The sequence below is a fragment of the Haliotis rubra genome, unplaced genomic scaffold (assembly GCF_003918875.1).
Source record: "Haliotis rubra isolate DU_JTF1 unplaced genomic scaffold, ASM391887v1 Scf52, whole genome shotgun sequence".
NCBI lineage: Eukaryota > Metazoa > Mollusca > Gastropoda > Lepetellida > Haliotidae > Haliotis > Haliotis rubra.
In genome coordinates, this window is record NW_025767213.1 from 721573 (window position 1) to 743745 (window position 22173).

At 39.8% G+C, this 22173-nt stretch overlaps 1 protein-coding gene across 1 annotated transcript in view; it reads right to left on the minus strand.

Annotated features, from left to right (window-relative positions):
- The window catches only part of LOC124292520 (QRFP-like peptide receptor), a 41701-nt gene that overhangs the window by 3172 nt on the left and 16356 nt on the right, over positions 1–22173 (minus strand). Inside the window, exons 2-5 of the mRNA XM_046729639.1 lie at positions 15502–15623; positions 12402–12525; positions 11005–11207; positions 950–1091 (exon numbers count right to left, since the gene is read on the minus strand). Of these exons, the coding sequence (XP_046585595.1) occupies positions 950–1091; positions 11005–11207; positions 12402–12525; positions 15502–15623 (591 nt within the window). The remainder of the gene's footprint in view (positions 1–949; positions 1092–11004; positions 11208–12401; positions 12526–15501; positions 15624–22173) is intronic.

The window sequence follows — 22173 nt, forward strand, 5'->3', positions numbered from 1 at the left end:
GACACTCAGTTCTTTGCGAAACATCCTCAAGATGCTCACCCCACTAGCTTAACTCGTTACATCATTCTGAAGTCTGGACGTGGCATCATAATAATAGTTCGATGTTTAACTCGAATTTACATCCCATTCGAAACAGACACATTTCACGACAAGCTGAACACGTGCTCTTTACTTCCAAAAATATTTCAGGAGGTACTTTTAAGTAGCAGTTACATGTCGACCATTTTTAAGTCTCTTACAACGCCACGTGTATATGTCTGAGTGTGGACTCTAACACACAAACGTCATTTCATCGAAATCAGTTTTTCATACACTACAGGCCAAGACGAAACGCTACCCTCCTACCGTTACCACTACTGAATTACATTGAAACTATCAAAGATATGTTAGAAGGTATTAGTTTGCAAGAAAACTTAACAACACAGCTTTATGCAAATCACGCAAAAAACAAATTCTCAAATGCATTCATATTTTGGTGAAATGCATCTGTTTCAGAAGTGTTAAATTGTCCTTTATTCGACCATGCCGAAATAAACCAATAACAGTCATTTAGATGTCCAAAAGAAAGGTTGAAATAAAATTCTGCTTTGAGACAAAGATAAACCATTTAAAGTTACCATTTTTCAACTATTAAAACTATACTATTTTCAGCTATTATTCATCGCTACAGACAGATTGGGGTCATCTTAGACAGACCAAGAAGTCGACGTCCATGTATCACAACGCCAGCTGAAGATGGGTACCTCCGTCATTAAGGAAGAAGGGTAACGTTTCTTTTGGCGTTCAGTGTATTTCTAGCATATGCATGCCTTCAGTGACTATTGTAAACACTTCCACACATAAACGAGAAAGACGTCCACAGATAAACGTGCTTTTCTGTACGGTCAGAAAATAGATTACATCTGAGGAAAACTGAATAAGACATTTGAAATGAGGAACAGGCACTAACTTTACATTTCTCTTCATCCAGTCGTGACTTCTTTTCTCTTGGCTCTTTAAACACCTGGTTGGGGTGTCTGTATATGGGAGCCACACAGCCACCTGTCTGGCGAACCATTGGTGTTCTTTCATGAGATGCGTAACTCCCGCCCCTGAAACACATTGCACGTTATCTGTAAAGATATTCCCTTGAACCTAAGACAACGTATGTTGCACGACAAAATAAGGGATTTGTAGTCGTACGTGTAAATGTGTATGTAGAGTGAGTGAGTAAGGGCTTGTATGTTGGTAAGAGGACTATCGGTGTTTGGTGTAGTTCTCAACATTTCAAGGGAGCATAGGTGCGTTGTCTAAATTGTGTCCCTTTGTGAGGCCGAAACTTGTGATCGATGATTCGGGTGTGGATGTACCCTGAGTATATTTCAAGGTTTGTCAGCACCAACGACTCGTCGAAGTGATGAACGTCTATTATGTGCAATACGTAGCTCCCGCCACTCACAATACTTCAGGCCCGTGTATGTGAGTATTAGTGTACTGTTCACTGTTTAGTCGACATTTAGTAGTTACACTTTTAGATCTTATATGTTTCTAACTTGAAATGCAAATATCTTCTTCTTTAAAAAAACACCCTCCTATGTGTCATGTAATTGCTGCAGTGACTGGACCAGAGTGCCTATTTGAACGTGATGGTCCCCTAAAGTCCATTAGTTGCCAGATAAAAACATAAAGGTGCCACATCAAATTCAGGTTCAAAGAAAAAGCACCATCAACACAGCTTAGTATACACTGATCAGTGTTATCAAGGTAGAGCAATACACCACACAAAGTGCGGACCACAATGCCCATACTTCCGAGACATCAGTGTTACAACTGTGAAGCATTAGACAGGTAGTGGCGAGAAAATGGACACCAAACCCCCAGCAACAATGCAAAGTTATTTCTTCGAGAGTTTATGGGAAAACATTTTCAACATTTATGAGCAAGAGATCCTAAAAATGCAATAATGTCTCTTAAGGACCCATCGTAGGACTAAAAACTGGGCTATATTTTTATGACCAAAGTTATGGAACGAAAGGAGTGTTCGACCGAAGGGCTCGACCGTTAACATTGATTTATCATCCCCGAGGAATTACGTATTTGCTGTACACTTTAGAATATCTCAGAATGAATTGCGTCAAATCCAAACTGTCTGGGAAATATCTTAGAAGAGTTGTTTGAACCAGTTTCAGAAATATTACTTACGCCCTACTCAGACAGACATTAACACAGATGGCAGTGTTAGTACATGAGATGTGGTCAAGTTTCAGCACTAGTATATAGGAATAATGCTTTTCGCCGACACGCGTGACGTCCTGTATGAGTCAGTGCTTGGTACACTTCCTACATCACCTAAATACATTAGATATCGGATTCTATACGTGACTCCAGGACAAGAACAGTATATCGCACGTCAAGTCAAGATCTATCTCTCACTTTTCCTCATTATTGTCACTGTGGTGGCCTGTTTTCTGTGTTTAATACAGTTCGTGTAATACCGCCCGACAATATATATATATTATGCTCATTATTCCATGTCGAAGCTGGTGAGTACTGTCACAGAGTGACTATGGGGTACTCTGTTTTGACAAGGTATTATCCTTCAACATTATAGCTTTTCGATTGCTTCACTGTTGTAAAGTGTTGATGTTCATCTCGTTGGTGTAAATAAGGCTGCTCCACATTGTGCCACACAAGCTTTATTATGACATTTATATTCATAACTGGTCATCCTCTTGACCGTGTCTGCCATGACAACAGTTATCCCAAAGCAATGTTATTGTTTCTTTATCTGTCTATTGTTGTTTCTTTATCTGTCTGTTGTCGTCTATAATGATCTATATGTTCACATCTATAGTGTCAGGTACTCCGACTGCACTTGTGTGTACGGCCGTGAGTAGGCTATCCGTGCTTCCGTCATAGTAGAGTATTAATCACTACTCGACATATTTCTTAATGTAATCTGTTCATTGTATTATAACCGACTAAAGAAGTTGGGACTCAACGTATTCGTTCGTCTTCTTGAACGTATAATTCTGAGCTAGTTCCAATGTCGACATGTATACGCGTTGACAGTATGAACAGGATGTGTGTCTGCATCAAGGAAACCCACTGTGACCAAGCCAAATGGGTCCTCGAGTCTGTCTCCATCAAGGAAACCCACTGTGACCAAGCCAAATGGGTCCTCGAGTCTGTCTCCATCAAGGACACCCACTGGGACCAAGCCAAATGGGTCCTCGAGTCTGTCTTCATCTTATATGTGACAGTGGCTAGTTAACCAGTTGACTAGCAGCTCGGTTTAAACCAAAAGTGTAAAACAGTTCAGTATATATGTGCCATTACCATTAGATACCACAGAACGCGCTCTTGTACCATGCAAAATATTATATATACATTACCTATTACATATATTGGCTTGTTTTGAATATCGTTGAACTTGTAACTCTTATAATTAGGGTAAAATGTGAGCGTGTATAGAATCAAGATTCATGTTGGTAATTGACTGATTCATGTAGACTGGCAGGCCGAGCAATCCCCGAGACGGCCAACACGTCAACACTGACGTATCTTACACCTGTTGTCTTTACATGTCATACTTTAACAGATGATCAAGTGAGTGAGTGAGTGAGTTAATATTTATCGTCACATCGGCAATATTTCAGCCATATCGTGACGAGAACAACAGATGATCAAGACTGATAACTTAATGGAGTCATGACCCCATTTATTCTGCATCAGCAAGTATTTCAATCATTAGTCAAAGAAGACATGGTATTTCCAGCAGTCGTTAAACATAACAAAGAATACATGAAGTGATATCAAAGGCCTGAGCAGCAGATTCTGACATAACATATGAGGCAGATGGACAGCAAAAATTACCAGGGTGAATTACATCACCAGACATGTCTAAGTTAGCCCCTCCTGGCGGGATAAACACATGCTGCAACCCGTGCTCTTTAATCTAACAGGGGGAAGTAGACGAGGCCGAAAACTCAAGCCTGTGTTACTGTCTTTACAGAATTCATTGTCGGGAATCTATGCGATGGGGCTAGTGGCAAAGATTACCTCACAGTAGAAAACATTAATCATCGTAGAGCGGATTTGCAATCCATTTTGGCAAACAGTGTATTTTGGGGAGCACGTCTGAGATTGCTGATGTGGGGCGAAGCCCGGGGGATCAAGTCACATGCAGTGAATGTCCTTCAGGGTAGTCAATCGCTGTGGGAAAATTGTCGGTTTCACGTGTCGTCATTTTATTTTAAATATTGCAGCATTTTGAAAGCGATTTAAGGTCACATTATGATTTGGACTTTGTTTACACTTGCATAGCTGTTGACTGGCATTGGCCCGGGTTATTACCACCGAGTACGGCAACTGAACATTTTACATGATCTAAGTTATGGAGTCTAATCTACATGTTGCCTACCGAGATGTTTCGAGACTTTGGAATGATAACCAGTCAGGGGCGTAGCTACTATTATAAAAAAAGCCCGGGCTTACACATGATTGTTGCTAAAAAGGTTGGGCAAGCCCTCGATACTATCTGCATATAAAGCTTTGCAACCTATCGGGTTTACACGAAAACATTGGCTGCCAGTGCGAGGATATATGTATCTATGCTAACGGAAAAAGGTAACTGTCCTCTACATGTAGGGTAACGATGATGTATGTAGTAACTATAATCGTTTTTTAAAACAACAATGTATTATTTCATTATTTGTCTGACCATTGCTTTATCAAAACAACTTACTATATTGACAACACCGAGACCTGGTACCAGCAAACCTAACAGTGGCACAGTGTAATGCCTGACCGCCATTGGCGGTGATACTGACGAGGCAGCCATGGGGAGAAGAGGTGTGGGAAAGAACAGGCCATAGCTCGACATCTATTTTATGGTGATCTACAAATCTGTTTATCGTGTGGGCGGACGTTATCCATGGCGTCGCTATAACATTCTCCTTTTAGACTCTTGCACGACCCCAAGAGCAGAAGAACGAGCAGTCCAGATGAAACCAGGATTCAACTGTGAACATTGTACTAGCCAGTCTTGCCTGAAGGAGACCTGTAACCAAATTAGGGCGTTCCATGGACGTCGATATGTCGGTGTTGTACTCCATAAAAGGGTGTGTACGATTCCGCCCCCAATTGGTCTCGACCTAGAATTGTTAATATGGTATTTGGTATCGACACTGTAGATGCACCAACCGAATATTGTTATCATGTTGACGTGACGTCACACGTCGAGTGTTACTTCCCTGTTGTGTTTCTTCTCTTTCCTAAGATATTATATTGTGTTTCTTCCCTTTCCTAAGAGATCATATTGTGTTTCTTCCCTTTCGTAAGAGATCATATTGTGTTTCTTCCCTTTCCTGAGAGATCACATTGTGTTTCATATTGTTTTTCTTCCCTTTCCAAAGAGATCATATTGTGTTTTTTCCCTTTCCTGAGAGATCATATTGTGTTTCTTCCCTTTCCTAAGAGACCACATTTGTTTCTTCCTTTCCTAAGAGATCATATTGTGTTTATTCCTTTTCCTAAGAGATTATGTTGTGTTTCTTTCCTTTCCTAAGAAATCATATTGTGTTTCATATTGTGTTTCTTCCCTTTCCTAAGAGATCATATTGTGTTTCTTCCTTTTCCTAAGAGATCATATTGTGTTTCTTCCCTTTCCTAAGAGATCATATTGTGTTTCATATTGTGTTTCTACCCTTTCCTGAGAGATCATATTGTGTTTCATATTGTTTTTCTTCCCTTTCCAAAGATCATATTGTGTTTTTTCCCTTTCCTGAGAGATCATATTGTGTTTCTTCCCTTTCCTAAGAGACCACATTTTGTTTCTTCCTTTCCTAAGAGATCATATTGTGATTCTTCCTTTTCCTAAGAGATCATATTGTGTTTCTTCCCTTTCCTAAGAGATCATATTGCAGGCATATCGTTGCTTTTGGCATGTCATAGCATTGCGTAAACGACATTTACGGTCTAACAATCTATCACTGAGTACTGCTCGCACATTTAAGGTCATACTCGAAATAAGCTACCAAACATCCGAATTGTGCCGTGTACACAAGCGAACACGCTTGAATGGTAAATCACGACCAAATCGAGATATTTTCGGATGCACGGATGCACTGCTGACTTCGGAGTATAATATTAATTACACTTTATATGAATCACGGTTACATTTTTCCTTTAGTACAAGAAGGAGTACGAAACTTCCATCCACCTGTTGTGCAATGACTAGCGTCCTTAAAGCTGGATCTATTGTGATCACATTTAAGTATCCTTCATAGCAGACCAGACATTAACTTCATCAAGTAGGTATGACTTTACTGAAGTACGTTATATTAAGTAGTTTGAGTTTTCTTCATTGTACCTTTCCCTTGACTACACTCAGGTTCTCTGAAACTCAGACGCCCTACAAGTACAGTATTTATGTCGGCACGAACCATCCACGACCTGTGTCACTTTGGGTTCAGCTCCAAACTAACCTCACGGAGGGACCAGAGGGTCGGGTTTAATACGAAACATCTCATGGTGACCAATCCGTCAGATTTGTAGGTCAATGTAAGGTTGCGAAACTGAGGGAAGGGCTAGAGAGGACTATGTAATGTTTGACAGCCGGCCAATGTAACAAATGAACGCTTTAGTCTGAGACAGAGGAAAATGACATTGTTGAAAGAATATTTTGTAAATTGTAAATCGCCTTAGGCTTATTTTGCAGTATGTACCGTGCAATATGGTTATTGTTTGAAGACGAAAGAGCACCCACAATGAAGGACAACACAATATGTTAATAATTACCTGACCTAATTCTCTTCTCCTTTCATTTCTCCATACCAATTTAAAATCAAATGAAAAAAGTTGTCTTAAGTGATTAAGTGGGTATGAATTCAGGCCCCTTATTGCAGTATTCCAGAAATATGACAGCGCGGAGGACACCAGACACGGGCTTCACACATTGTACAGTTGTGGAAAGTTGAACGCGACGATTGATTGTACCACCAGGCAACCCCACCGAACGTGTTGTAAAGGACATATTCAGAGGCTAGAACATAGTACTACAATCCTATCATAAGAATAGTTGAGAAAACTCCATGGCGAGGATCACTGACTTGTGTTTTACGTCATGGATTTCTCTGGTCAATACTCTATAAAATAGAAACGGGCACAATGCAGTTAGAAACTTATTCACCCACACCACGGATGTAGAAACCTAAAAATCGGAATTAGCCGTTAAACATTCTAATAAAGATATACGTTAGAAGTCAACTTGAGCAGAGAAAGGACTAACGCTAAAGAGCACTTGCTGACCGTGATGACAAGCAGCAATTATTGACTCCTAGCTATGTACAGCTGCAGTGTTTGATCCGTCTGACATCGGAAATCAGGAATAACATGGACGTTCCCATAGCTGAGTGGTACTGCCCGAAGAACCCGCATGTCTGTGATTAGCCAAACTAGGCAGATTTACTGCAAATACACATACTGGAAAACCCGGGGCTTGGTACTTGATTACACTGTTAAACAATAGTGGCCCAGGGCAACGACCAAGGATTTGTGCCTCCTAGCATACCCTGAAGTATTCACACTTGCACTAAAAAGGCAGTATCTAGTTTAGATCACAGAACGGCTATGAAATTGAAACTGTGATGTGAATCTGTTAAGGAAGTCTTTTCCAGCCTTGAAACGAAAGCTGTTGAGATGGGACTTGTTTGTGAGTGACGAACGATTTCATGTGTTTCTTGATTAGTGCAATAAAATATTCTATATTGAACGAGAGTCAGATTCGACACTTTTTTTCCAGAGTTTAATCAGGTTTCTGGTCTTAAAGGCAGTGCATAAAGTGTTACATTATTCCCAATTGTGTGGCCATGATGTCAAAAGAATATTAATCACAATGAGTGTCAGATCTAAGCAGTGCTGATAGTTTAGTCACAGTATACAAGGGGATGCGTGTTGCTAGAAAGAAATACGTCAGTCAATAACCGTTTCGTCTCAGCAATTATATTTATATTCATGGTTGCCAGTTAATGGCAGGAAATACGTTTGATTGCTTCAACTGTCATATGTTCAAGTACTTGTATATAAATTGCATTTCAACTTAGTTCCTCTGATGCTACAATTGAGAGAACGTTTCATGTGAGTTCACCGAGAAACATTTTTATTTTATTTTGTGCAAGTTAATGTAACTGTAGAAAGATCTAGAAAGCGAAGCTCCATGATGTCTAGAACACTTTGGAAAACTGTTATCTGTCGACCGGTGACCACCGCGAATGTTCGACTATCAGACGTCAATCAATGTCTAGAATATTTGGCTTTGAAAGAGGTGATTTTCAGCTTAACCTCTGATGAGAAACCATTACATTGGAGGCCCTGTGGGAGTTCTGAAGCAGAAGAAATGCCTTGTAACAAAAGCCGGCAAATGGGGATCAGTTGGTCAGAATGTGTGATCGCGCTGACCGTCTGTCAGTCAACTGTCATTGACGATGCCTGTCAACCTCTGATGAGCCATGACCTAATTCGATATCTACAGATCGCCATGATATGGCGTATTTTGTAAATTCAAACGCATTCATTGAAACTTCAGTTTCACTTCCGTTATAATGTTATCTGTGTTCACATGAAGGTAAGTTGAAGTTATGTAGGGGACGCTTGGAGCATGTCCCCTGAAGGAGAATTAGAAGAAAAACATTCCCGAAAAGATAGCGTGAACCACAAAATTCGATCCGAAGGCTTGTTGTAACTGATCTATACAAGATTACAGAGCATAATTCTGCCCCAGTCGTAATCATCAGTACAGTCCCATCAGCCACCTGACCCGCTCGTATGTCTTACCGCTAATGTCTTTCTACTTAGATTTCAAATTCAGTACCAGGGTTCCTGGGTGAAATTGGACAGAATACAATTTAGTCATGACCGAAATAGCCAAAACCTCCTTTACCGCGCGGAAAAGGCAACCCACATATGGCACTGGGGTCCTGCCATCGGTATATTGTCAGCATGTAATACTATCAGTGTGTGCCCGTGCCACACGGGTACACGGGTACATGGGTACATGGATGGGGTGCAGATGATCTCTTATGGAATTGTACTCGTGTAATTCTACTATTTCTAATATAGTACTTATATTAGTACTTGATATAATGTAACAGCATGTTAATCGAATATGCAAGTTGGACAAGGAAACAAACAGCCCAAGAATCATCCAGCATTATCAGTCGGCCGTACGTTCACATCCAGATGTCTTGGAGACTGGGTGTGGCAGCCTTGTTTACGATGCCACTGCCACACCCCTTTGTTTACACTACAGTATCTGGACAAATATTTGCCACACAGACTGGGACAAGGGAACAAGTCTGACAAAGTTAAACTCCTGTAAACTGAAAATTCTACAAACTGGTAATCCGTTGAACACAGAAGACGTTTCCAAAGCCGCCACTCCCTCTGGCTGGAGTGTTCCTGTCCATATCAGTAATTGAAGTGTACAGAACGTGACTATCCCTGCGAACATACGTCGAGACCAGATCGAAGTTGAAAGATGAGAAGATTGAGGAAGACTAGAATGGTAGGTAATCATAACCATCAGACGAGGTTTGATGATTGCTTGATAATTACAAACTCCTTCATATATCCGGACAGTGGAATGTGATTACTTTATACACACACTTGACCCTCGTAGCCCAGGCGCATATAGAGAACATTGGGTACGAATATTTGTTACGAACAAGGCGTATAGTTCTATAGATATACAACTATTACAAGATATGCGACGTATCGGTGTTTGTTCCAAGTGGTAAACGTAGTAAAAATATGATCAGATCTTACCGCTTCATGGGATGTCTAGATGTTCCAAGTCAGGATATTCTAAGGTAACTTAGGGTTTGAAACGACATGTAGTTCTTCTGGTCGAGTTCACTAAACTTGACGAGATAATGTGCGTGTATACATGTTGGAGGCAGCTGTGTGGCTTCTCTGTGGTGACGTAAGTTAACGATAATTTCTGTGAACTGATATAGACGATATGTAACACATATTTGTCAAGAATAATATCACTTAACGCTGCATAAGCAAGTACGCAGCTACCCACGTCAAGAAATGTCTTGAGTTTTACCGTATGTTAACAACTCAATAAGAATGATGCAGATCACTAACATCTCAGTCAGACCTCAGTAAACCTGGCTGTTCAGTTTATTTGTCATGCAGTTTGATACTTTCCCCCAAAAGAAAGTTGTGGGTTGTGAGTTTCTTCGCAATGGAACATATGACAGTTTAAACTTCAGTGCTGCCGGAAAGTGCTGCCAAATTCATTTATTGACCTGGTAGTGTTAGGTAAGAATTTAAACAATTATGTAATAATGGCCTCATGCAGATGACGTAATGAACTTAGTAACTGGACGTAGATTGGACAATATCATTAAAGGGTGTCACACACATATATGTATCTGTCAATGTTAAAATGAAGCATCACACACATCAATCGGTATACCATGACGACACTTGCCAACTTAACGCGACTCCATTTGCATGTAAAACTTAGTGGTTAAAGCATTCACTCGTCACGCCGAAGACACAAGTTCGATTTCTCCACATTGATACAATGATACCCATTTCTTGTGTTCCCCGCCATGATATTCCTGGAATATTACTAAAACTGCCTAACACCAAACCCAGACTCTTAACAACCATCTGCCATGTCAGTAACACCATCCTGTATGCATTTGATACGTTTGTAAGTTATTTCACTTTCACTTTCAGCGTCAAATACGGAACCTGTCGAAAACTGCTTGTAAAGGTAATTCATAAAACAAATAGCAACTACAATGTGTGGCCCGTCATTTGTACAGTTCAACAAAACCAATCTGTTATCAATCCACCAAATGCAGATCACATATTTGTAAATGCCAAGAGTAGATAAGGCATAAACTACACACTCTGTCTGTAACCTATAGCTGAATCAGTTTACAAGTTGTTGTTTAAGCTGGAGACTGCTGTTCACGACCCCTGGGTTGAGTGTGTGTAACTTACTGTGTAACACCTAGTGCCAATCTGGCGCCTGACACTCGCGACAGCTCACAGCAGATCCCCGTGTAGGCGACCACCATCACCAGTACTGGCACCACGAAGATAATGATGAACATGTACGACTCAAACAAGATGGCCAGACTTGGGTCACCATACTTCTTGATACACCAGTAGGCCTTCCGTACTGTCCCGACTTCATGGTGCGTCTGGAAACATCAAACAGTAACAGCATTCAACGGACAACAGGCATGTAAATTGGAATAGCAGGAGGCACTGAGAAAAAAACACTTGCGAGATTTGACCGTCTTTCATATCAGCAGGAATCTAATATAACGGAAACTCATTCATAAACAGATCTGTGTATGTGGTCACTGCATCCTATAGAGGTTGGTTTGTTGGCGCAGTTTCTTATTCAGTAGCAGTTATGAATGTTGTTTTCACGTGTTAATCTATTCAGTAACAGTGATGAATGTTGTTTTCTCGTGTTTATCTATTCTGGAACATTAACATCAGTTTTTGCATACCCCAAAAGTCATGGACCTTTTTGATGTGAACCAGAGGAAGCATGTATTACAATGTTTTAAGAAACACAGCCAAGCAATTGTTGTTGGAATTGCATGATATTTGCAAATGGCCAGCAATGTTCACTTTACATGGACAGTCAACCAGCCGCTCATCATGTCCACTCCATGCAGTCTATCAAAGTGCAGGCGTCAAAACAAAACACGTCCATTAATCGTTCTGGAACAAGTTCTACATGCCAAGCCTCGGGGGATATAGAGAGCTGCAGACATGCTTCAGTCTGCTACCTCGCAGTGTGACGTCGTTTGTCCATTCAACGGCCATAGAAACATCATTTGGCACGTATGGCGATACTCCATAACAACATTGCAAGAACTCCGTCAAATCATTCCTCGGATATTGAATGATCTTCCCCGGGACTTTCATAGTCGTAAAGTGGTCTCATCGAGGCCAAGGTGCTAGACCTGCATCAATGCACAAGGTGGACACACTCGCTACTGTCTATGTGAACTTACTTGTGAACCATTTCCTGTGTTGTAACTCATTTGCATAGGTCAGGGGTGCTGTTCTTATGGCCTGTTGTTTGGAACCATAGTGGAACGCCTGCCTTTCCATGTAGTATCATTTCATTCGCGGCAGTAAAAACACCGATTCTGTTAGTCTTTGTGTGTAACAATACCTTTTGCCTTTGGGTATGTATATTTACCATTGCTCGTATTTAGAAAGAATTGTGTTTGATTTCTTTACTACGACATAACTACTTTCAACGTAACTGTGGACGTAACTGAAGATGCTAGCCCTTTCACGTGATGTTATTACGGATCCAATTCATAACTGAAATTGATTAATGCCATTTACGTGTTCTATAACGAGCTTACCTGTATCACTAAAACCGGGGTAGCCATGGAGAAAGACACAACCCATGTGAAGAAGATGACGACGCGTGCATGTGCACTTGTACAGATATATTTGGCTCTGAGGGGCATCAATATTGCAATAAACCTGCAAGAAGAAATGATTGCAAATCCATATAATTCCATTACGTCTACAAGAAACAACTTCCTCCATCGAAAAGATACCCCAAGGTCTCATTGCTAGTGCGTTGAACCGAAATCAATAGTGTGAATGAAAGTGTAGGTCTCTATCTAATTTCCGAAATTGCAATATGTTGCTGTTCGGCATATCATATTGCAAAGTTCATACGTCAAGTAGGATTTGTATGATGTTTCTTGTAATTGTGACTGCTAATCTCATAACAGAAGTCATTTCCGAAATGGATTTTTTTCTGACACGTCATAAAACTTGCCTCCAAAGGACGTTTACAACCCATTTCGGGACATCTTTGTTTTATGTCGTTCGGGAATGCGCCCCGTACCGGCAAGTACAAGGAAGGTATTTTCTAAATCATCAAGCAGACACAGCTTGGCCCTATAAAAATAACAGTGTTTCTATGTGGACATTGTTTTAGTTTGTTGTTCCACGCTGTATTCGAATTGCCACTCATTGCATAATATCGAAAACCTGTCTGTATGTCACGATAATCCAAGTTATTAATAACTTACGAATTGTTCCTCATTCCACAATATCGAAAATATGTCTACGTCACGATACTCCATTGGATTAATAACATACGAATTGTCCCTCATTCCACAATATCGAAAATCTGTCTACGTCACGATAATCCATTGGATTAATAACATACGAATTGTCCCTCATTCCACAATATCGAAAATCTGTCTACATCACGAATCCATTGGATTTATAACATACGAATTGTCCCTCATTCCACAATATCCAAAATACGTCACGATAAATCATTGATTAATAACATACGAATGTCCCTCATTCCACAATATCGAAAATCTGTCTACGTCACGATAATCCATTGGATTAATAACATACGAATTGTCCCTCATTCCACAATATCGAAAATCTGTCTACGTCACGATACTCCATTGGATTAATAACAAACGAATTGTCCCTCATTCCACAATATCGAAAATCTGTCTGTACGTCACACTAATCCAATTGATCAATAACATACTAATTGCCATTCATTCCATACCTTGAATATGTTGTCAGTGCCAGTTTGACTAAACCGTATGCTTAAAACATAAAAAGCCATATTTTCATTGAATGCACGTTTTATACATGCAGATGCCAACTGTTTCAAACCCGATTGATCATGTCCCATCATGAAACTGGTGACATGAAGAAGCTGTCTTGCCTCGTTAAGAAATCTCTGGATATGATGTCAATAAACCACCATCGCGGTCACTAATAGCCGGCAAAAAATCCATAGTAAACTTTCAATGAACGTATAGCTGACGATCTGCTTCCAAATGAAGAAAACATCAATAGAACTGTCAGTTCGCGTCACTCACATGTAGCCTGATTTGTGTTACATGATCCGTTAAATTTCTTATATGGTTTAAATATCTAGAATGGTAGAATACGTGCACATGACATTCAGGTGAAAGTTGAGGGGCTGCGATTAGCCCGCCGTTGTCCTCCTGTCTCTTTAAAGTTGACTTTGTAGTTCACTGACACAGGGATGAAACACCACACGAAATATGATACAAATATTATCATGAATAAAAATGATCTGGTGGTCTGTCTGCCCTTTGTCGAGTATAAGGGAATACAGTATTAAACTTTGACTCGCAAAATAAAGACATGTCAAATGGTCAGTGTTTGTGAAAGCATGACATTGTGTGCTTCGTATTCACGATCAGGGCTATTTTTCCCTCAACATTGCAATGTCAAATGTTAATTTGCTGATTTTTCACTTTTATCTTCACTTTTAACCTTCTATACGGACACATTGTGTCTCCATGGCTGTTGAGTTAACTGAATATAAACTATGACCTTTGCAGCGATGTACTTATTGGCACGTGGAACATGGACGTACATAAAGCAGTGCAGACATTGTTGCCTTCCGCAATAAACAAAGGCAATTATCAGGACGTTACGTACGTGTAATTACGATTTCAAATTGATCTCCTGTGACGCAAGCTCTGCATCGGCTACTGTGAAAACATTCTGGGATTATTCCATCGATGTCTATGTCACACACACAACACCATGTTAGTCGGGTTTCACCGTAGCCAGTGTCTTGCAAACAATCGTCTACAGCCATAGCTCAAAGCCTTTAAAAAAGCATTTATGTATGGTCGTGCAAATGTTTATTGAGGAAGGTCCACAAGAATGTGCCTTCATTTCAGTAACTCAACACTGAAGACTACCATCGTTTACAAACACTCTCAGTACACAGCGGGTGGGGTAATTGGGGAAAAAGCTGGAATATGAAAACTATGTACATCATGCATGGCAGCAATGTGTGGGAAATACAAGTCGACGTCATTACGATGATGATGCAAAGTATCACCAGGCCAACATTCCAGTGGGTATACCTGTATAGGACAGTTCTTGGTTGTCCGTGAACGGTTAATCAACGTTTATCAAACCATTTATATGAATGCACTACCAAGAAAACCTCAGTCTGAGAAAGCAGTCAGTGCTGTGTATGTTGTATTACTAAGGCAGAGTAATTATCTCTAACACCATTTAATACAGGAAATACCACTTTCTTTACGGGTACATAAACTTACACTTTACACTAGTAGTCAAATACCGTTCTTTACTACAAAGGTTTTCAACACACAGTACGTGTTAAAACAAACCTCCTATGAACCGCCTCAGCCAACGCCTGTTTACAAAGACGTTCCAGGGGACGTTTCAAGAGACAATGTAAATGTCAGTGGTGGTGGATGTGGAGGCATCTAGATTCATTGGAATGTGAATCTTGTAGGGAATTGCCCGGGAGAAACACGGAATGAAACGTCTTTGGGGTAGCATATGATGAGTCCATGACGTGTCACGGATACCACCGGTGCTAAACTTGGGATTCCAACACACAGCGTTACACTGCCCCTGTGGACACATCCACAACTCACAATTCATTATTGTTCTGCTTACCTTTCGATGCTCATGACAGTAAGAGTCATGACAGAGCAGATCATCGACACCGTCTGCATGTAGTGGACGAACTTGCACAGGAAGGCGCCGAATGACCATGTGAAGGTAAAGAATGCAGCGCACTGAAAGAAGACATGCACCAAGAATAAAGACTGCTAGCAACCTTTGTGGTGATGCCCTGTACATGTTCACTGCTTTATCCTAGCCTGCTTTATCCTAGCCCTTTATTGTCACATCTCACTTGCATCTTAACATTTTCATTCTTTGAATATAGCTAATGACATATCCTAAGGAAAGTGGAGAAACATGATTTAAATAAGTGGTAAGCTTCCAGGTATCAACAAATTCCGAAACATTACATTTTAAATGTGGCTGCCTACGGGACAGACTCAAGGAAATTGTCAAATACTCAACAAATACTTCACGTATGAGTCACAAACACTTCAAATTGATTTCCTAATGGTTAACCAATTACGCGACTTCCACATTTTTTCAATACAACCTTAATAATTGGTTTCAGTGAAAAGGCTGCCTGTGACAAAACCGTCGCGTTTGAGGGGGGCCACGCAAAGGACGAGTACATGGTTTCCGGAATTTAAAGACATTACTTTTTCTACCATGTTTTCCCTGACAAAATGATTTTAAATTTAATTACGACTGGCGTGTTGTAGCTTCTGTAACACATTTGACTCTTCGTTCAGAAACTGAAAACCGCATGGTTTTCATACATTCTGCTAAATAGAAACAAGACGAGTATGGTAAATAATGTTATTGATTTTAAATCGCGACCTACACGGATGCGTGAAAGTAACAACTGACATGTTTTATATGTCATCACTGACTAAATGACTTCATTAAAACTCCCCTTACCATGGTCGTCCAGTATAGGAATTGCATTTCCCTTGGTAGGTTCAGTAATTCCCTGGCGCACTAGCAACTAGGCTTTTTCCATCAGGAGCTCGTTGACTATGTATATGTTTCAGTGATTTCACGATGCACTTGTCACATTTTAGTTTCCCTCAATTACACAAGTCGTGTTCATGAATGATATTATCATTCCGTGTGCACCATTTAACATACACTACATAAAAAGCAAGTCGACCAACAAGTATCCTTTATGGGGATATATTTTGAAAGGAAATGTCTTTCTTTGATCTCCAGATAAAAACATAAATGTACTTTAAGCGAAATACAACAATGTACACGTTCACTATTCTAGAAAATATAAAATACACACAATGTCCAGGCGTGTCATTAAACCATGTCTTGGAAAAGGGACTTTGCCAATACATTAGCCTGCTTCGGCGTCTGTGAATAAATCCGCCGTTTCAGCAATGCGATCCTTGGTAGTGCCAAGCCCAACCAGCCCAAACCAATCAAAGTAATATCGTGGTCTAGTGCCCTGAACCATTCCGCGTTATGGCCTGTTGTAAACGTACATTAGCGGACAAATGGTTTGATCCGAAGGGTCAGTTGACGGACAAACGGCAAGCAATTTGTTGCCCCTGTCCATATCGGCAACCACAACTAACTCCATCACGGGTGAGTCTGTGTTTAACGTTCAGGAAAATATGATTATGTAGCTGCGAATATAGCTAATAATAACTGCTGAATATACCTCTTGAAAACAATTGGTGATACTGGAACTTTCGTTGATAGTTTCGTAGACTTATGAACATATGTTATGCAACCATACGTATCCAAAACTAACCGCCTGGAATTCCGTATTACATGGCTGGGATCCGAAAATACTGCTAACTGTGTAAATAACATGACTGGAATCCGAAATTACTCCTAAAAGTAACATGGCGAACATCTCATAACTAGAACAAAGGGACGGTCCATAACTGTTTTAACTGGAAACCTTGCTTGACTTTGAGGTGATTGTCACACTCAACAGTTTAAGTTTAAGTAGCCAGTGTGCTTTAAAAGCACTAAAATTAGTATATTTGATAAAATTCATAAAGTTCAGTTGTAAATTTATTGAGAAATAATATGTTTTATTCAAGAAGAAATCTTTATCCTAACAATTAGCTTGATGTTGCTTCATTTTTCATGTTTGTACAATGCTTGACAAGAGAATGTCTCCGGCAACAGGACCGACAACTTGCTGCCTATGTTCCCTTTACTGCCACATCCATCTCGTATCGATTCTATCTTGTACTATCCCTGAGAAGGTCTTAGATAATGATAACATATCAAGAGGTCGACCTGCTACTATTTACAGCTAGATTACAAAGTATATATAATAGTTCCTGTGTAAACACACACTGACGACACCCTGGCAACAAACGTCTACTTCTACGTTGAACCTGAACCTGCCTTCAGACCGCACATCTGTTGCAAGCTACAATCCTTTATACTGGACTAACTGATGCTATTCCTTTCTATCGCCGAGTCGTATACTGCCTGCATAAAACCTTGCTATGTTATTTCAAGCATAATATATTAGAAAATGCAGAATACGATTTGATATTCTGTATGTTAGTCTAACATGGTGGCATGTGCATGAGACACAAAACACGTTAACGACTTCACAGACATCTTTCAGTATCATAGATCAGAGCGGTGGACGTGATGCACCACGCTACAACGTTCTCGCCAAGTTAACTCCGCCATTTTCGACTTCCTTGTTGTAAAACATTCTGACGTCATAATTCTTCGGTTTCCTGACATGACATGATCACAGGGATGTGTATTTCAAACCTGATTATAGCGAAGATCGCATTTTTCTCCATGTTGGTCCGTTCAAATATTTTTGCAAATGCCAATTGGGTATTTGCCTCGTATTTTGACGGTATATTATTATTTGAAAATCCGTATGATGCCATCGAAAGTAATTCATGAATTGGAAGCCACTCATGATATTAGACTAAAACGTAATCATGTGCAGATTATGTGTTTGTCTTTACAGATTGGAATAAAAATACTCTGCTTTGTATTCTATTTAAATACGAACCAAATGATTTTAAAAAGCGGGGCTAGTTATTTTTCGGAGAATTTGTTGAATATGTTTTGTCGACATGAACTGATCACGCTCTGAGAGTGTTTCCGCAGATGGCGCCAGGCCCTTGTGACACCCTGAAGCTTCTCGACAACAGCCTGACCCAGTACAGTAGAGATGTCACATAACCCAATAAGCATGGCATAGCAACAACTCTATGTCCACCGTCGCCTGTTGTCTGGATGAAGAATCAGAAGGTGTCATTGCGATAGGAGTATGGCCTATTCAGTAATTGTTAAGGCACGAAGTACTCTAGTACACGCAGTGACATGTTGCTTTGTCATGTAAGGATTCTGGCTTTGTTGCTGAAAGAACATTTGTAAAACAAGACAAAAACAAAAATATTATCTAACTTCACACTAATAGTATTTATTTATATATACGTAGAGAAACAAATAAAGGAACACAGGAAAATTCAAGCGTTCCTTTATTATTTTCCAGTTTACATCACCACAGAGCTATTCAAAGCTTGTAATGAAAACTAGAAAATATTAAAGGAACACTTGAATTTTTCTGTGTTACTTTATTTGTTTCTCTACGTATATTAGTGGAAAACATTTACTAATATATTTGCTTATCCTCCTAATGAAAAACACAGGATCAACATGTTCGAAGTTTGCTCTGAGTGGTTGAACCAGTGTTATGCCTCCTGTCTGTATTTGGTTTGCTGTGCTGAAACATGAGAGTGGGCAAGCAGATGTCACACAAACACAATAACACAAATCCGTGACACATACGCATGTCTGGACAATGAGTTTCAAGGGTTTGAATGTCAGTTCAATATTATGGTTTGCGATCACGCTTTTCGTGTTTCAGCTAATTGTATAAGATCCGATGATTATGTGCACATTTGCTGTCTAAGATATAGAAACAGAGTAAGCATTAGCATCCAATAAATGGACATTTAACGCACCCTTGAGTACTAAATCAAAACTCAGAAACATACACCAAACTAAATAAAACATTGTCTACAAAATACATGGACATTTAATACACCCTAAATCAAATACGTTATTTTAAAACCATATATCGCTATGCAATGTAATCGAAGTTCATACATTTTTATATAATCCATTTATCTCCATTTCTAGTTGTGAAACTTGAAAGCATTGAATTACCATCTGATTGAGACTGATAGAAGGCGAGTGATTGTGACAGACCATGGAGGTTAATGTCTCTTTCAAAGTTTCACAATGGACCTTAGCCTTGCATTGGTTGTCTTCAGTTCTTACACATTAATTAGATACGTCTGTATTCGTGAAACAATTACAAGGAGAGATTTTAATATAAATGTCTTCAAAGGAACCTCTGCAACCAGGAAAAAAAGCATTAAAGTAGTCAATAATGTCTCCCGGATTCGGACGGAGCTGGGATTAGTATGGCTTCACACAGCATGATAGCGAGCTTAGTAGGTCTGTCTAGGTATCATCCTCTGTCTATAGCCCCAGTTCATTCTGAGGTTTGGAGTTCAGAACACATGTCAGAAACCAAAAGGAAGACCTCACTTGTTGGTTAGAGCTGTTTGTTTCAAGTGGAATTCGTTGATCCCTACAACACAATCCATGTCTTTCATCACAATCCTCCCCAATCCACTGATTAGTAGTTATTTGTAGTTTTTATTCAATTTGCATGATAAAATGAATCCTTCGACTCCGTCCCAGACATAATTACACCTCACAATCACTGGATACCGTTTGGGTCGAAAGAGAAAGTTCCATTTTGTTCCTCAGTGAAATCCAACAAAAGACCTAAAATATCTGGGAGGTCTGCGAGATGAGCATTGTGTGGCCGGAAGTATGTCTTCCTGCCCTGCTGTGTCATCTCCCAATTTCGGCTTGTCTTGTGCCAGTGTCTCCGTGAGGCAATCAAACTCCCCCTATTTTCCTGGCGTGGAAGGGGCTGTGGCTGAAAACTGATGCTGTGCATTGTGCAAATCCACAACCTGATAGTCAGAACAAGTCGTCTAGATATATATGTTTCAATTCAAAAATGCAATATAAATTATCTTGGGTTTTTTTTATAAGGGTCTCAGGTGTGTCTATGTGAAAGGGAACAATACCCCCGCGGGAGTCATGTGGTGGAAGAGCGTTTGGCTTGACATGTTCAGAGCGACCAATTTAATCAGGAATCGAGATTGTTTCTGAAGAAACGTATATAGGAAAGACACAGAGGATATTCACAACAGGTGTTTTTGTCTAACAGCTGCATATTGTTTTAACTTTTAAGCCCCATTTACATGCACCTATGTACGTGTGTATATTTGCATGTCATGTGATCGCGATTATTTACAGGTAAATATACACACGTATGTATACATGTCATGTGATTGCGTTTACTTACATGTGTCTATTTGCATATTTTGGGTAAATATACACACGTAGGTATGCATGTCATGTGATCGCAATTACTTACATGTGTCTTTTTGTATATTTGGGGTAAATATACACACGTATGTATACATGTCAGGTGATCGCGATTATTTACATGTGTCAATTTGCATATTTTGGGTAAATGTACACACGTATGTGTACATGTCATGTGATCGCGTTTACTTACATGTGTCTATTTGCATATTTTGGGTAAATATACACACGTATGTATACATGTCATGTGATCGCGATTATTTACTTGTGTCTATTTGCATATTTTGGGTAAGTGTACACACGTATGTATACATGTCATGTGTCTAATTTCAGGAGCAAGTGTGTATGTGGTCTGGATCAGGTGCAAATGTTAATTTACATATGTTCAAATTTGCACGGTGACTGTATTTATTAATGTTGTGATGTGAACGCTTAGAAAAATATGCACACGTATGTAAACGTCGTAACCAAACGTTTAACGTAGAAATGTTATAACACTATTGTTCCATTTAGTAGGAAGTGTATACCTGCATTTCATCCAATCCAACTTGACAGACCAATAAGTAAAGATGCTCTCTGTGTATAAGATATTTTTCGTCTCATATGTCTCCGATAGGCAAACCATCGTTCTATGTTAATACCTATTAACGGACTGAGGAAGTTTCAAGATCTGTGTGTGGGTTCGCTATACAAACTTAAATTAGATACCTTACTAAAGTCCATGTGAAAAAATGTTACATGTACACAATCTATTCACTGTATATTCACTGAGCAAATGTTGCACATGTGAATAGGGCTTAAATTATATCTGATAACTCTGACTGTCAAATAAATGTACGACTTTTTAGATATAAGGAATACGCTTGCGCACTATGGTTACATTGCCACGATTCAGTGGGACTTCAACCACAAAACCTCCAGGTCTACGCCGTATGGCCTACATCTCGGTATCTTACCCTGGTGTATCAGAGGCTACTGAATAGAAAAGAAACGTTTTATATACATTATCATCAATATATACACCTGCCCTAATTGAACACAAAGGTTTACACAGGCAAGTGTTAATCTTGCTATAACAACACGGAATCGACTTCTTACATTGATGCTGCAGCATGTATTACTACGACGTCATGACAGGATTTACGTCATGTTGAGCATGACTTTTCAATGGAATTCTACGATTCTGTCAGAATAACACACATGACGTAATGGAATCTATCCGGTGAACCCACATTACTTCAGACATATCTCACTGTCACCGGCCCCTCGTATAGAAGCACACGCCTTCAGCTGTTTGTCATGAAA